General features: G+C 52.5%; 1 protein-coding gene across 1 annotated transcript in view; it reads left to right on the forward strand.

Annotated features, from left to right (window-relative positions):
• The first annotated feature begins 2,654 nt into the window (after positions 1-2,654).
• The window catches only part of RAB11FIP4 (RAB11 family interacting protein 4), a 97,470-nt gene continuing 84,962 nt past the window's right edge, over positions 2,655-15,162 (forward strand). Inside the window, exon 1 of the mRNA XM_081028126.1 lies at positions 2,655-2,935. Within this exon, the coding sequence (XP_080884252.1) occupies positions 2,777-2,935 (159 nt within the window). The 5' untranslated portion in view covers positions 2,655-2,776. The remainder of the gene's footprint in view (positions 2,936-15,162) is intronic.

The following is a 15,162-nucleotide window of genomic DNA, read 5'->3' on the forward strand; positions in this document are numbered from 1 at the left end:
CTGTGATTTGCCCTGTGGGTGCCCACAGCACAGTGGTGAGACATAGAACCAGTCCCAAGCTTATGTCTGGTGGGGGAGGCAGGCGGCATCAAACCATCACCCAATAGCAGTAAAACTGCAGAGGGACCCGGGCAAGGAGAGTCAGGGGTCAGGCAGGGCTCCAATGAGGAGGGAACTTTTGAATTTGACATGACTGTCTTTTGGGAGAAGAACCATAAATCTGGTTGTGGGGGGGGGGGGGGTTCACTTGGAGTTTGTTTACACTCAGATCTGAGGCCCCTACTTCTGCCAGCTGAGGAGGGTGAGGTCTCCTAGCTCCCTGGCCCTTGTTTTGGGGGATTTGAGAGCCATTTCAGCAGCTCCCAACAGGGGACAGCCCCAGCTCCTGCCCATCTCCTTGCTGAGCTGAGCCTCTTGGGTAGGAGAGAAAGGGTGTGAGCTGACTTTGCAGGGATGAACGTGAGGGTTCCTGGACAGGCTTGAGCCCCCAGCTTCCACTCCCTACCTCCCGCCAGCAGGAGACTGGCTGGACTTCCAGAAGCCAGCCTTTTCCCTTCCCCCCAGCTCTTCCTGATTTTTTCCCTCCACTTCCTCCTCCATTTCACAGGACAGGTGGAAGGGGAGGTAATGCATACATTTTGAATACATTAGCTCTAATCTTCAGTCATCCCTAAGGGAGCCACTATGATTATTATCTCCATTGTACAGATGAGGAAACTGAGACTCAGAAATGTTAGTTTCTTGCCGAGGAGCATCCAGATAGCAGAGAAGCCCACATTCTTCCTAAAACATCCCCACCCTTCCTCCATGGCTCCCCCTCTCCTGTTTTCCCACGTCCTGGACTCTCCAACCCTCAAACTCACAAATCTCTCTTCCCAGGAGGTGTTCCTGTAGGAATTAAAGAGTCAAGGGGTGAAGGGCAGCTTAAAGGCCAAGTTCATCCCTGGAGCTGGGACTCGAGAGAAGGGAACTTAGCACTCTATCAGAGAAGCCATATGGTGGCTGTTGCGTAGGATATATTTGGAGTTGAGCAGATCACAGAGGTGGAAACTGAGGCCCAGAGAGGGGAGGCCACACAGCCCATGTGTAGAATTGGGCCACAGTCCACCATGGACTCCCTGTTTGAATCTCTGCACTGCTCTTGGCTTCTGAACATGATGAAGCAGGGCCTCACCATTTCAGGGCGGGGGCTTCCTCTGGACCCTCTCTTGACTGGAGATCAGGGACAAGAACATGATTAAGACACGTTCTGTCTTGGAGGGTTTCCCAGCATGGTTGGAGAAATGGGTAACCCACCAGAGAATTATAAAACTACATATGTGTCTGGAGGGAGGGACCAGAACTCAGACTAATAGGCAAGATGGAGTGCCATCAGGGAAGGCTTCCTGGAGGAGGAAACCTCTGGCCTGAGCTAGAAAGCATAAGTGGGGGTGGGCTCAGTGGAGGCCTGTCTTTAGGTTGGGGACAACTGGTGCCACAAGGGTCTGGCATGCTGAGCAATAATGTAAAGGGAGTAGAGGAGAGCCAGGCCAAGTTCTGCAGGGGCTACAGGCAGGGCTGGATGTCATCCTAAGGAGCTGTGTGAAGACTCAGCTGAGCACTACTGGAAGGAAGCTCAGGTCCATGCCTGGAGGTAGCATGCTGCCAGTCCTTATGGCTGAGAGTCTGTCCTCAGCTCTGAGTTTGGGCTCACAGCTGCCAAGGAGAGGTGAGGGTGGGACCCCAGGGGAAGGGAGGGAAACTCCCTTGGGTATCGCTGGGCCCTGCAACGGGCACTCCTAGTGGAAGTCCCTTGGTTTCCCTTCCTCCTGCCTGCCCCTGGTCTTCTCTCTACCTCCCCTGCCCCAACGTCCTCCTCTCTGCACCCTTCCCCAGCCCAGAGCTGGCCCCGGAGTGCTGTTGGGGGAAGACTGTGTGGTCCTACCCCTGGAGACTGTTCTTTCCAAGGCAGCGCAGATAAGGATAAGAGTAGGGAGTCTAGATCCATCTAGACCCATCCAGATCTCTTGTGAATGGCAGGGCCAAGATTCTTATCCAGTCTAGATCGGGATGGATGTAGATAGGAATCCTGGCCCTGCCATTCAGAAGCTGTGTGGCCTAGGGTAAATAGTTCAACCTCTCTGGGTGTCAGCTTCCTTGGAGATTAATGTAACAATCGAACAGGCTAGGACACACTTTACGCTCGGTACTACTAGGTACAAAGGGCATAGAAATGGGTTGGCCATGGGTGGGAAGCCTGAGGGCACCTGAGAGGCTCTTGGACTCCCGCGCAGGTGGTCCCGGGCTCAGGCCTCCTGACTGAATTTTCCAGAGAAGGGGCAGGGCCTTTGGGCAGCTCTGAATTTCCGAGCACTTGTCACGGCGCCACCCTCCGGGTTTTCCAGCGGACGCGAGCTCGGTTACGCTGAGGGAAACTGAGTCAGCGGCGGCGGCTCGCGGAGCGCGGGGTGTGCGGGCCCGCACGGCGGCCCCACTCGGAGCAGCGCGGGTCCTTTTGTCTGCAGCCTCCGCGCCGCCGCCGCCCCCGCCCCCGCCCCCCCCACACCCCCCCGCCCCCCACACCCCCCGCCCCCACACACCCCCGCCCCCCCCGCCCCTCCCCGCCCCCCCGCCCCCCCCCGCCCCCAGCGGCGGGGCTACGGCGCCGCGCCTGACACGGCCGCCGCCCCCGGGCGGAGGGAGGCTGCGCGTCGCAGACCCACGCGGGCGGCCGGCGGCCCCGGCGAGCGCGCGGTGATGGCGGCGCGGGGCTCCGGCTAGTTGCGGGGCCGCCCGGATGGCGGGCGGCGCGGGCTGGGCGGGCGCCCCCGCCGCTCTGCTGCGCTCGGTGCGCCGCCTGCGCCAGGTGTTCGAGGTGTGCGGCCGCGACCCCGACGGCTTCCTGCGCGTGGATCGCGTCGCGGCGCTCGGCCTGCGTTTCGGGCAGGGCGAGGAGGTAAGGGGGCCGCGGGTGGGCGCCCGCGCCCCATCCCCGGAGCCTCCGTCCCCCCCGCCCCCACCCCCGCCTCCCTCGCCCGCCGGCTTCGGAACCCCTTCCGTCACCCCTCCCCCAGCTTCCCCGCCGTGGCTCCGGCCCGAGGCGGTGGCTGTCACCCCGGGAGGACTCGCGCCTGTGCCCCCTCCGGCCCCCGCCTGAACTGAGGGCCTCGTGCCGCGGGGCTTCCCCTGCCCTGTGGGACCCTCGCTCTCTACCTCGAGCGCCGGTGCTGCGGCGAGCGTCCCGCGTCCCGCCCAGGGTGGCCTCTCCACCACCTTCCCTCCCCCGCAGTGCCGGCCCCTCTGACCTGTCTGCCACCCGTTCGGTGTTTGGAGGGAAGGAGCTGCCAGAACCCGGCCTCAGGATCCCTGCCCTTCCCATCCTGGTCTGTGTGCGCAAATTCCAGGACGCGGTGGGGAGGGGTGCGCCCTGCTTGGCCTAGCCGAGGGGTGGAGAGGACAACTAGGGGCGCTCTGCAGACATGCCTCCTTGACTGCACCCCTACCTAGAACAGGGAAGAAGGGGGCTGCTTGTGGGCCATCCTGGATTCTCGGTTCAGTGCCTGCCTGGTGACCTCCCCATTCAGGCCTCGATGGGCCGCCCTGGCTGGCAGCTAGCTGTGTTGGCTGCGGCAGGCCTGCCAGAGCTGCCAGCCTTGGGGAGCGGCAGCCGAGCAGTGTTTCCTGTGGTGGTGGGCCTGTGTCTATTTGGGGAAAGCAGGAATTATGTTGGTTGTTAGGCTGGAATCAGAGGGCAGGTGTTGCCAGTGGGGTGGGCAGAGGAATATCAATAAATGTCCCATAGATCAGTGTCCACTGCCACCGGCACAGGGACTGGTGATGCGGTCTGGGGGGGGCAGTGCACCCACCTGGCAGATGAGCGTCTTCACCCTCCTGCTAGGCCCACTCTGAAATGGTCAGGAGACAGCAGCCCTGCGGGGTGAGTTTCTAAGGCCACCAGCTCTGCATGGGGAGCACGAGGCCCCGGGCCTCCAATGGGGCCTGGCTGGTGTTCTCCTCCTGGGACAGATGAGGCCTAGCTAGCATTTCAGAACACGGGAGAAGCCAGGGCACAGCTAGGATGGCTCCACGCCTCCCTGTCATTTGCACGTGGGGGCGGATCATCATTTCTTTTTGACAGGTGGGGATGGTAGGGACCTGGGGGCAGTAGGTGGAAGGCGATGAGGCAGGTGTCAAGTTTGAGAACTTGGGCACTCCATTCCGGGAGGCTCACTGCTGCAGTTCCTGTTGGAACCCACCAGTCTTTCTACAGGTCACTGCCCATCTTCCTGCTCTTCGGGGCTTTGCTCAGGGGCATTTCCTGCATCCACCACGATCCTTCTCCTTCCCCAAAGGTGGGCCAGGCCCCTCCCCTTGCTAAGGCAAGCTAAGCAATCCCCTGGCATGGGGAAAGCCCCAACTCCTTCTTCTCAGGACACAGGCTGCAGAGGAGAAGAAGCTGCTGGCTTTGACTGGCACCTGGAGTTCCAGAACCGCTGTCTCAGTGGTGGCAAAGGCTTCCCAGGTAGCAGTCTCCGGCAGGAGGCCCTGCCCGGCCCCGCCCAGAGCCCCCAACACACCTCCTCCACCTCATTCCCGAGCTGGACAGCTCCTTTGTTAGAACCTGTTCGCTGATACACTCTAGAGCCAAACCTGCCTGTCACTTAGTCACTGTGTTCCTGCACAGGGACTCATGTGGGTCTCTCTTCAGGTGACAGCTTTTAAATATTTGGAAACAGCGCTCCTGTCCCCTTCACTCCTCCCCACTCCCTCCTTCCCATTTTTCCCTCCTGCAGGCCAAATACCCCTATTCCTCAGGCCCCAAGCCATTTCTGTACGGCTCAGCGGGGGCCAGACCTCTGGCTTCTGGCCCTGACACTGCCGCGGACGAATTGTGACTCAGTTTTCCTCGTACTAACACAGAGTGGGTGGACCAGGAGACCCCCAGGACAATTCCAGCCACAACACCTTACACACACGCAGACAGCTCAGGGGGAGACTGCCTTTGACACTTTCCACTCATATTAAGTTTCTAGCCACCAACCCCCCCAGGGATCTTTCTTAAAAACCTCTGCCAAGCCAGGATTCCCCTCCATCCTGGAGGAGAGTCAGTGATATTTTTTTTTCTTTTTAAAACCATCGTATATCGTTGCAGAAGCAGTTTATAGGCACTGTAGGAAATTAGAAATGTGGACAAACAAAAATAAAAGTATTACATTTCCATCTCCCAGGAAGCCCCCCTGTGACACCTTGGTCACATGCTTCCAGGGCTGTTTCTATTCTCATATGTAGATTTTCTCCACAAAATGAGATCGCGCTGTGCATTCTGTTTTGTAACCTGATTTTTTCCCCCCAGTAAATGATCAGCATTTTCTTGCTTCAATAAATTCTCATCTCATTGAATATGCACATCTTATTCAGATTTCCCTCTTTGGCCCTAAAATTTCCATTTTTGCTGTTTTGTTTAAACCAGTTTCCTCTTCAGAAATGTATCTCTTACTGTAATGCAATTCTTTTTATTTTAGTTTTTTATTTTAATAACCCTGACTCATTGAAGAGAGCAGGCCTGTTGTCTGTGTCAATAATTTCTTGAGTCCAAACCTGCTATTTAGCCCTTATTCCTATTAAATTTCATCTTGTTCATTTCATCCCATTCTAACAGAAAATAGAGAGAATTTCAAATCCGACCTCTGTCACTCTCAGATGCTGTGCTGCCTTCAGGTTGGAGAAGCTGGTGCTTTCTGTCTGAATCCACAGGACTGATTATAAACACAGAGCAGCACTGATTATAAACACAGGGCAGGACCACGGACAGGGCCGTGGAGAGGGCTGTCCTGCTCACCCTGTCATTGACTGAGACCCAAGGAACTACATTTTGCATGTCTCCTCACTACACAGCAAATCAACATGTGGATTACAAAATAGGACTGTCATTTCTCCTCAAGTAGGGATCCCTTCAAAATGCTATGTAGTTGACAGTTTTGATTTCATGTGTTTAAAAACCAGGTCGAGACCTTGGTTTCCCAACTCACTACTGCTCCATGGTGGACAACTCTCATTTATTAGGTATGGGGTTCAGGGAATGCTGATTATCCACCTTTTACCAACTAGCCCCAGAATACCAGGGATACCAGAATCAAATGCTTTGCAAAAATCAAAATATACTAGGTTGCAAAGTATAACAGGTTGCACAGGAAGGGCAGGAGCGTGAGAGCTCAGGCTGGAGCCCAACTCAGATGGAGACCTCATGCAGGGCTCAGAAGCTAGCACTGTGTGTCTGGCTCAGATGGGTTTTAGATGGGCAGCAACGCCCTAGCACGTGCCTGCCCTCATTGGAGTTAACTGTCTTTATGATTGCTTACTTCCTACATAGGCCATGGGGTCTGGCGAGGGCTGAGGCTTTACTGGAAGAAGTAAGGGCCCAGATGATTTAAAAGGTGCTTGATTATGATGGACGGACCTCAGTTTCCTTATCTGTAAGATAGGGGCCATAACTACCTATTTGTGGGACTGTTCTGAGGATTGGAGAGACTATATAAGGACCTAGCATAGTGCCTGGTGGCATCATTTCTCCTGCCCACCTTCTCCATGACCATGTTGACATCCTGAGGCTCTCAACGCTTGGAAGTGTCACCTCTGACTCCTTTCTGCTACCTGGTGCTTTACCAAGTGTGGGCCTCCCTGGTGCAATGACCACAGTTTCTCCTGCAGCCACGGTGACTTTCTGTGGGCAGAGGGGACGAAGGAACAGTTCAGGTTGACTGCTTCATATTTCTTATTCCCTTTCATCTTTGCAACAATCCTGAGGTTCCGAAAGGTGAAGTGAATCGTTCAGGGTCCCACAATAAATGGAGGAGCTGGGATATACGAACCCAGGTTTATCAGTTCTAAAGCTGCCTCCTTACCTGCCTGCCGTCAGGGGTCCCAGGTTCTTCAAGGGTCAGAAGAGGGGGAGAATGATCAGATCTGAGTTTCAGAAATTTGACATTGGAGAAACTTCAAATCTGAGGCTTCGTCTGGCTTTCTAAATTGGGTGGTTTGGGTTCGAGGTGAGAGCGGTACCTGGCAGGAGCTGTAATTAGAAATAGGTTGCAATCTGCACGGTGGGCTGGGGGGTAATCACTGCCAGGAGCTCTGGATGGGTCCTGCAGGCAGGGCTGTCTGGCAGTGTGCCCCTGGGAAGATGGCTGCTGTTGGAGGTGTCAGGTGCCAGCAGGAGCTGAGGTTTTAGAGAGAGGTTGCCTGCCTGCAGCATTGCCCTGAATTATGAATCCATACCATTTCCTCTTCAAATGATGATTAAAGATCCCCAGGAGGCGTGTATTTCTCAGGCTGCTCTGGCCCCTTCCTGGCCCGCCCTTCTGTGAGCAGGGGTGTCAGCAGGGGAGCATACGGCAGGGGCAAGGGCTGGACTCTCACACTGGACCCTCCGCCTGTTCCCTGTCCTCATTCTCCAGGCTTCTCCATCTTCTTGGCCCAAGCTGCAGGCTCTTCTCAGCCACAAAGGCCCTATGGCCTCAGCTGGCCTTAACCGCCTCTTGCTCCCAGTCTTCTCCACCCTGCCCCCGTGTCCCAGTGCAGGCTAGGATGGCTTTAACGGTTTCTCTATGCCATAGAGAAGTGATTGGGAGCTGGGGTCCTGGAATCAGGTGCACCTGGTTTGAGACCCGGCTCTGCCACTTTCAAGCTGTGTGACACTGAAAAGTTACTTAACCTCTCTGTGCCTCAGTCCCCTCATCAGTAAAGTGGGGATACTATTAGCAACATATATTAGATCCATAACAACACGTGTGACACATAGTGCCGTAAATATTTGTTAATATGACTATTACCACTAATTCTAGGTTTTCTGAGTGGGCTGTCCATTTTCATTCTTTTACAGCGCTTTTGAGCTCCTGCTCTGTTGTCAGGTTTGGTGCTAGAGGGTACACAGGTGAATAGAATAGGATTCCTCCCCTGAGAGAGCTTACTACTGTGGGGGAGGGTTTTTCTAAGCTAGAGAGCTTGGTTAACAGCTGTGAGAAGGGTAGGGCTGGAGGCCTGTCCAGGTCGTTGGGGTGTGAAGACAGCAGAGTCACTCTGCCCAGAAGTGGGAAAGCTTTCCAGAGGTGCTGCTGGGCCTGGTCATGAACAGGGTCCACCAGGGCAGAAAGGAAGGGCAGCTACGGCGGAGGAGAGACCGCAGGAAGGGAGAGCAGGTGAGAGGGGCAGGGCTGACCAGGCGCGTGGAGGCCAAATGGAGAGGACAGCGTGGGTTTTTTCCCGAAGGTTGAAGCAGAGGGGTGACACAGCTCTGTTGCGTTTTAGACAAACCCATCTGGAAGTAGTGTAGGGCTGGGAGAAAGGAGGCCGAATCGGGAGGCCACTGCCCCAGTCCAGGGGCAAGGAGGAGGGTGGTCGAGCTGTTGTAGAGGGCGGCTGCCGGGCCGTCTGCAGGACTTTACAGCGTTGTGCTGGGACAAACAGGAGAGAGCATCATTTCATGAGTGTCCTCTAACCCCGCTTAGGTGACTAGGTGATGGGGCCTGAGCCCAGGTGAGGGTTCCTGCTGGCTCCAAGACATTCCCACACCTGCGCAGCTCGCATGGCTCACAGGCCCGCACTCACTCTCAGGACTCCTTCAGAAGGCAGCTGCTCTTTATTTTAAAAACAAAAAAGTTCCACATGTTGTTGTTGAGTCCCAGACAGAGCCACGTCACCTCTCTGCTTAAACCTGGTCCCAGCATCAATCATCCACCAGCCACTTCTAGTGTGTCTACACTGTTCATTTCTGCCCACACAGCACGCTGAGCCCAGCCAACCTGTAGGGAACCTGGGCTGGCTGGTCAGCCCCTGGCTCCCCAGCAGCCTGAGTTGGTGTGGGCAGGGTGGGGCCCAAAGGGACAGTGGAGGTGGGCGGGATGGGAGGGGGGACTTGAGGGAGGAGTCCTGGGTGCCCCGCCAAGCCTTCCGCCTGTTCTCCATTCTGGGCTGGACCTCCCTCATTACCACTGACTGTCAGCTGCCAGCCAGAGGGCTGGCTTTTGGTGTGGGCTTCTTAAAACCCCTGACTGAGTGGGCACTGCCAGGAGACATCTGCTGCCATATCCTAGATGCTGAGTGGGTGGAATCAAGAGCCTACTGGCCCGCCCATCTGGCCAGAGGTATTTGGGCTTCTGGACACCCTTTCTGGGGCTATCCAGTGGTTCATTTCTTTCTCCATCCATCTGTCTCCTCCCCTTTCCCTCCCCTGCCTCCAACCTGACTTGTCAAATAGCAGACCCCACCCAAGGTTCGAGGGTGCCCTTCTCATGATGACCCATTTCCCCATCAACACTAAGCATTATTTTAAATTAATGGGTGTGTAATTTTATCTCAGACTTGTTCAAATTTTCAATTTTAATTACTGATGAGACTGCATTTTTCCATGTTGCCATTTATTCTTGGTATCTTCTGCATAACCTGTATCCATCTCTTTTGAGCACTTATCAAGGGGAATTTTTATTTTGATCATTATATTTTTAAATCAGTTCTTTCTGTTTTTTTCACTGTCATTTTTTCTTGCTCTGTTGTTTACCATTTTTATTTGTTGATGGCATTTATTACTTGAAAGTTTTCCGACATTTGAATTTTTTCAAATATATCGTGTCTGCCTTATTTCTAATGATACTTACCATTTTTTAGTAGTTAGGAACTTATTTCCCATCTCTAGCAAGAATAAATAAGCTATTTTGTTTACAATCCCCAATCTGTAAAAATATTTAAGTTTTACCTGTTTGGAATTTATTGTAAGTTTCATCCAACATTCAGTTCTATTAATAATTTGAATTTATTTCTAAACTGGAACTGAATTCCATTAGGTTTTTTTTTTCTGTTTTTCTCTTTGTTTTGAAAATGCTCAAACAGAAAAGTTGAAAGAAAAGATGACACCCAGATACTTTTCACCTAGAGTCACTGTTAACATTTTGCCACGTTTGCTTTTTCTTTCTATCATTGATTACCTATCTATTATGTATCACATTTAGTGTTGTTTTGTTTTGCAAAAGCATTTTAAGTAAATGAAGACATCTTGACGTTCCCCCCCCCAAACACTTCAGAGGGTAAGAACAAGGACAGTCTCCAGCTTAAACAAGTGCTACCATCACACCTAAGACTTAATATTCACCAACATCATCTAACATTCAGTTCATATTCAAATTTCCCCAGTTGTCCTCAAAATGTCCTTCGTCACTCCTTGTTTTGATCCAGGATCCAGTTAGGGATCATGTGTTTCATGTGGCTTTTCATATGCCTTGCCTTTTTCACCTCCTGGAAATTAGAATGATCTCTGATTCTTTTTTTTGCTTCCATAACATTGACATTTCCTGCCAAGTCTGGGCCATTTGTCGTGTAGGCTGTCCCATAGTCTGGATACGTCTGATTGTTTACTTGCATTTTTGGCAAGGAAAGGTCTTAGAGCATCACACAAGGAGCCATGTGATGTTATTTTGTCCCTTTATTGGTGATGCTGAGTTTGATCAGTTGGTTAAGGTCATGTCTTCTTGAACTCTTCAATATAATCGTACTTTTTCCTCTTTATAATTAATAAGTAATCTGTGGGGTGGTACCTTAGACAGTGTAAATATTGGTTTCTCCAGTAGCTTTTCACACAGTGATTTTAACATCTGTTGATGCTCCTTGCCTGTATAAATTACATTGGTGGTTGCAAAATGGTGATTTTTCTAATTCTATCACTTTTTTCTAGAGATAAAGCATTGTTCTGTAAAGATCTTTCCTTTACCCCTTTTCTGATCATCGCTGTGGACTCATAGATTCTTTTCAGTGTGGTTATCATCTATTGCTATCATTATTCTTTTTGATGCTCAAAGATGTTTTCGTTTTGTTTTTAAAGAAACATTATAAAACTTTGATCATTATTATCTGGTATAATATATTTTAAAATTGAGAAAAATCAACCATCATTATCTTTAAAAAAAAGGTGATATTCTTTACCATTTAAGGGTTTTTAAGTATGTAACACATTTTCAAGGTCTTTAATTGTATTGCATTATATTTATTAGGGCATTGCTTTTTTATTATATACTTAGTTCTCTTGAGAGGAGCAAAATATTAACATTAAAAATAAATGTCTTAGATTTAGTCTAAATTAATGTTTAATGTTTAGTGTGTTTTGTCACTACTGAGGATGAAATACTTTTTTTTCCAGTGATTTTTTTCCCCTAGCTACATAATAATTTTTATTATGTGTTCTTTTCCTACATTATGAGTCCAATTACTTTTCCTTCTGAGATGGGACTTGCCAGCATTTCTAGAACTCTTGGAACGGGGGTAAGCGCTGGAGACAGCGCCCTAAGTAGGAAGGCTTGGGAGTGAGGCATGCTGGGATGTTGCCACACGGCCCAGTTACAAGTTAAAGAAAACAGGCTGGAGTAGGTGCCTGGGCTGCAGTTGCCCTGTGAGATCTCACAGACAGTGTCCCAAGGGCAGTGGTGACTCCTGGAGAGGTCTTGGCTGGTGTTGCTACGGGAGGCAGTCTAATGTAGAGGCAAGGGGCTGGCAAGAGGTAGTCAGGTGTCTTGGCTACAGATCAAGGGAAGACTCCAGTCTCCAAAGGCAGGAAAACCAAGGCAGAAGCAGCACAGCAGGGGGATGGAGAGGCTGAAACTTTCTGGGCACAGACGACCACAGAGCTGGTCTTGAGCAGCCGAAGCAGCTGGTGGGCTGGTGTTCCCTGCCCTCTGGTCGTGGACTAGTTGATGGAGCTGTAGGTATAAGGCTTGCTGAGGCTGGCAGAGGCAGGACCCAGTTTGGAGGGCAGGGGTGTGGGATGGATGGGAGAAGTGGGGTCTGGGGACCACAGCCTGGGAGGGAGCACTGATGAGGTGCTGTGATCGCAACTCCTGCAGGCCAGCACGCCCTTTTGATGAGCAAATATTCCCATTTGACATTAAATAATGGGCGCTAAGCCAACCATAGCCCGAGAGCGAGTTGCACCCTTCAGACTACTCGGAGGCTCAAAGATGCCAACCGAGGGCCTGACGCTGGGGTTAGAGCCAGTGGTGGACCCTCCCACAGTGTTTGGAGCACTGTTCCTCCCCGGAAAGCCATCTTCCAGGACAGGTGCCCCTCCCGTTACACGATGAGCTCCCTACCCCCATGGCCAGGAAACCTCCCCCAGAAGGCAGGACAGCCTTGGTCTCACCACCTACCTTCCTTAGAAACGATTAGCCCACCTGTCCTTGGACCCACCCCCACCCTTCCTTCCGGAGCTGGCAACCCAGAGTTCCAAGTGGCATACACACATTGGACTCTCTTTTGGACCCCTGTTTCAAAACCCTGGAAGGGTCTTTAGAGGTCACCCAGACCCTCACTCTTCCCAGCATGGTCCAGGAGCCAGCAGCATCCTCTTCTCCCAGGAGCTGGTCTCTAAGCCCTCTGTTTCCGCCAGGCTCCCACTGCCCAGGTTTTGAGTAGCACCTTCTAGGGTTATGGTGCATTATGGTGGATTCTGTCTCATCTAACCCTGTAATGCTATGAGTAATTTTTTAAAGAATAAGGAAGAGCTCTATTGTTTTTTTCCCCCTGAGTTTAAAAATAATCCAATGCATTTTTTAAATTCAACCAACTAACAAATGTAGAAAGAAGAGGTAAAAGGACTGGCCATCCCAGCATATAGAGATAACCTAAGTTAATAGCTTTATCACCAGCTTCCAGGCATGGATTGTCTATTAAAAACAAAAATTTAAAAAAAGCACTCATTTATCAAGAGTTTGCTCTGTGCCAGTTTCCAGGCTAAGTCTTGATGTTGTTTCCTTTGAGTCCTAACGCTCCATGAGGCAGACGTCATGGCTCAGAGAGCTTGAGTCAGTCAGCCTTGATGACACAGCTGATAAATGGAGGAGGTGGGATTTGAGCCCAGCTCTGTCTACTTCCAGAGCTTGGGAGTAGTGACATAATATTGCTCCTGGGCATGTAGCAGTATTAAAAGCCATCTACATGCTTTTATACTGTTCCTAGGCTATTTTTACTTCACTCAAAAATATGGCAGAACATCTGGTCCTTCCCTGGGAGCTTCGTGGGCACTGTCTCCCCACAAGGCAGAGTCTGGCTGAGGCGCTGAGGAAACGTGTAGAAGGACAGGACAGATGGAAGGACGGATGCCTAGGTCAGTCTACCTTAGAGACCACCCAGGCTTCTGTCCTTTTCATTCCTATTCAGACACCAGACAAAGCCCTCTTGGGTGGCCTAAGGGATTCTGGTCAGCAGCAGCTCAGGCTGTGAATGAGGGACCAGCTCGGTGACACTGGAACACGATTGGGGCGGGGGGGGGGCGGTGTCTCATAAAGGAAGGCATTTCCAGCCCAGGAGGTGGTGGCCTGGCTAGTGTGTGACTGGCCTTTCTGGACGCCTGGCCACTCTGCCCCTCTCCGTTGTGCACTCAGCAGCATTGCTCACGACGTCACCCTCCCACCACCACCTGTTACCCCTGCACTCCTTGAGGAGGGTTCCTTCATCAGTTAGGGGCCCCCCAGCTCGAGAACCAGGAACCAATGCAAAATAGTTTAAAGGCTGAGGAAAATGTATTGTTTCTCATAACACACGGGTCCAAATTAGGGCAGCTCCAGGGCTGGTGCCTTCAGGAGCTCAGAGGCATCATTCGGGCCCAACCCCCTTCCATTCAGCTTCCTCAGGTAGGCCCAAGATGGTGGCCACTCTCTAGGAGGGCAAGAAGGGCAAGGAGCATTTCCTGTGGATCATCAGTTTTTTCCCCATCGTCAAAGAAAACCTCTTCTAGAAACCTCCTGCAGGTGTTTCCTCACATCTTATTGGTTAGAAATGTATAACGTACTTTTGCCTAAACCTTAACGTGCTTTTCTACATAACGTGCTTTTCCCTCCTTCCATCCTTTCCATCTCTTCCCCTCCCCTCCTTCCCTCCTCCCCCTTCTCCGCCCTTCCTCCCCTCCTTTCCCCTATCTCAGAACTAATGGGGAAGCCAGTGGCTGCCTCCCTCTCCATTTCTGTGCTTGTTTGGGGGGTGGGGGTGAGCTCTCCAGAATATAGGCTCTATTGTGTGCCCTGACATCAGGCAGCTGGGCTGCCTGGGAAAGTGGATAAACAAGCAACTTCCAGCACATTGCCCTGAGGCCCCAGGGGAGGGCTGGAGCCCCCTGGGATGGCAGGAGGAGGGCCCCACAGAGCCAGGGGGGAGTTTGGATGCCAACCCTATGTGCTGTGGGAGGGGGCCAGGCGCTGGCTTCTGGACCTTTGGCTGTAAGATGGGAATGAAGGTTCTCTCACAGGACTATTGGGAGAACTGGAAGGAGTGAGACTTGGGAAGCACTCACAAGAATGCCTGACTCCTGGGACGCGCTCTCCACATGGAGCTGCAGTGATGGTGATGGTGACCGCTGCCTTACTGCCTTCAGTTCTGCCGTCCAGACCTTCAGGACAAAGTGAAGCTGCCGCCGCCTGGCTCCCAAACCCCTCTCCTTCAGATTCTGTCCCCTCTCTCTGGCCTCACACGTTGATGACACCCCCCTTCCTCCATGCCGTTCCTCCCTTGTTCCCTTGCACTGCCTGTGAGCCCTTCCCCACCCTCCCTTTCCAGCAGAAGACTGTCCAGCTAAGCCTGGAATTCATGATGCCCCCACTCCCGTTCCATGCCCCAGTTTCCCCCAAATGTCCTTCAAGGTTAGGGCCTCCAGGTTGGCTGCCCAGAGCAGGGCCCTCAGGCCCGGCAGCTGCCACACCCCGTCCAGGGGCTCCTGCTCAGAAGCCCTTGGAAGGCTCTGTGTGTGTGCAGCACAGCCTTGATTGGTGGTCTGGAGCGGCAGGGGCCGCACAGGGCTGAGCAGCTCGCCCCAGAGCTGCGCTGTCCTGAAAGCACTTCCTTGCCTGCCGCAGAGGGTTTCAAGGAACCGACTGGCCACCTTCCTTGGAGGCTCCCTCTGCGCTGAGGCCCCACCTATCCCCTCTTGACCTGCCTGCTGCCTTTTAAGCTAGGAGTTTCAACTACCACCTCCCCAAGCCGAGCCCTGGCACTCGTTTTGCAGGTGTAGAAAACTCAGACGCCCAGCCAAACCTGGTTATCACCCAGGAGAGTAGGACTTGTCACTCAGATGCCCACAGGGCTAGGAAGGGAAGCAGCCAGAGTGGGGCTGGGCTGCTGAACTGGGGAGCAGAGCGCATGCTGTCTGAAGAGTCT

Source organism: Rhinolophus hipposideros (genome assembly GCF_964194185.1).
Source record: "Rhinolophus hipposideros genome assembly, chromosome: 20".
NCBI classification, from domain to species: domain Eukaryota; kingdom Metazoa; phylum Chordata; class Mammalia; order Chiroptera; family Rhinolophidae; genus Rhinolophus; species Rhinolophus hipposideros.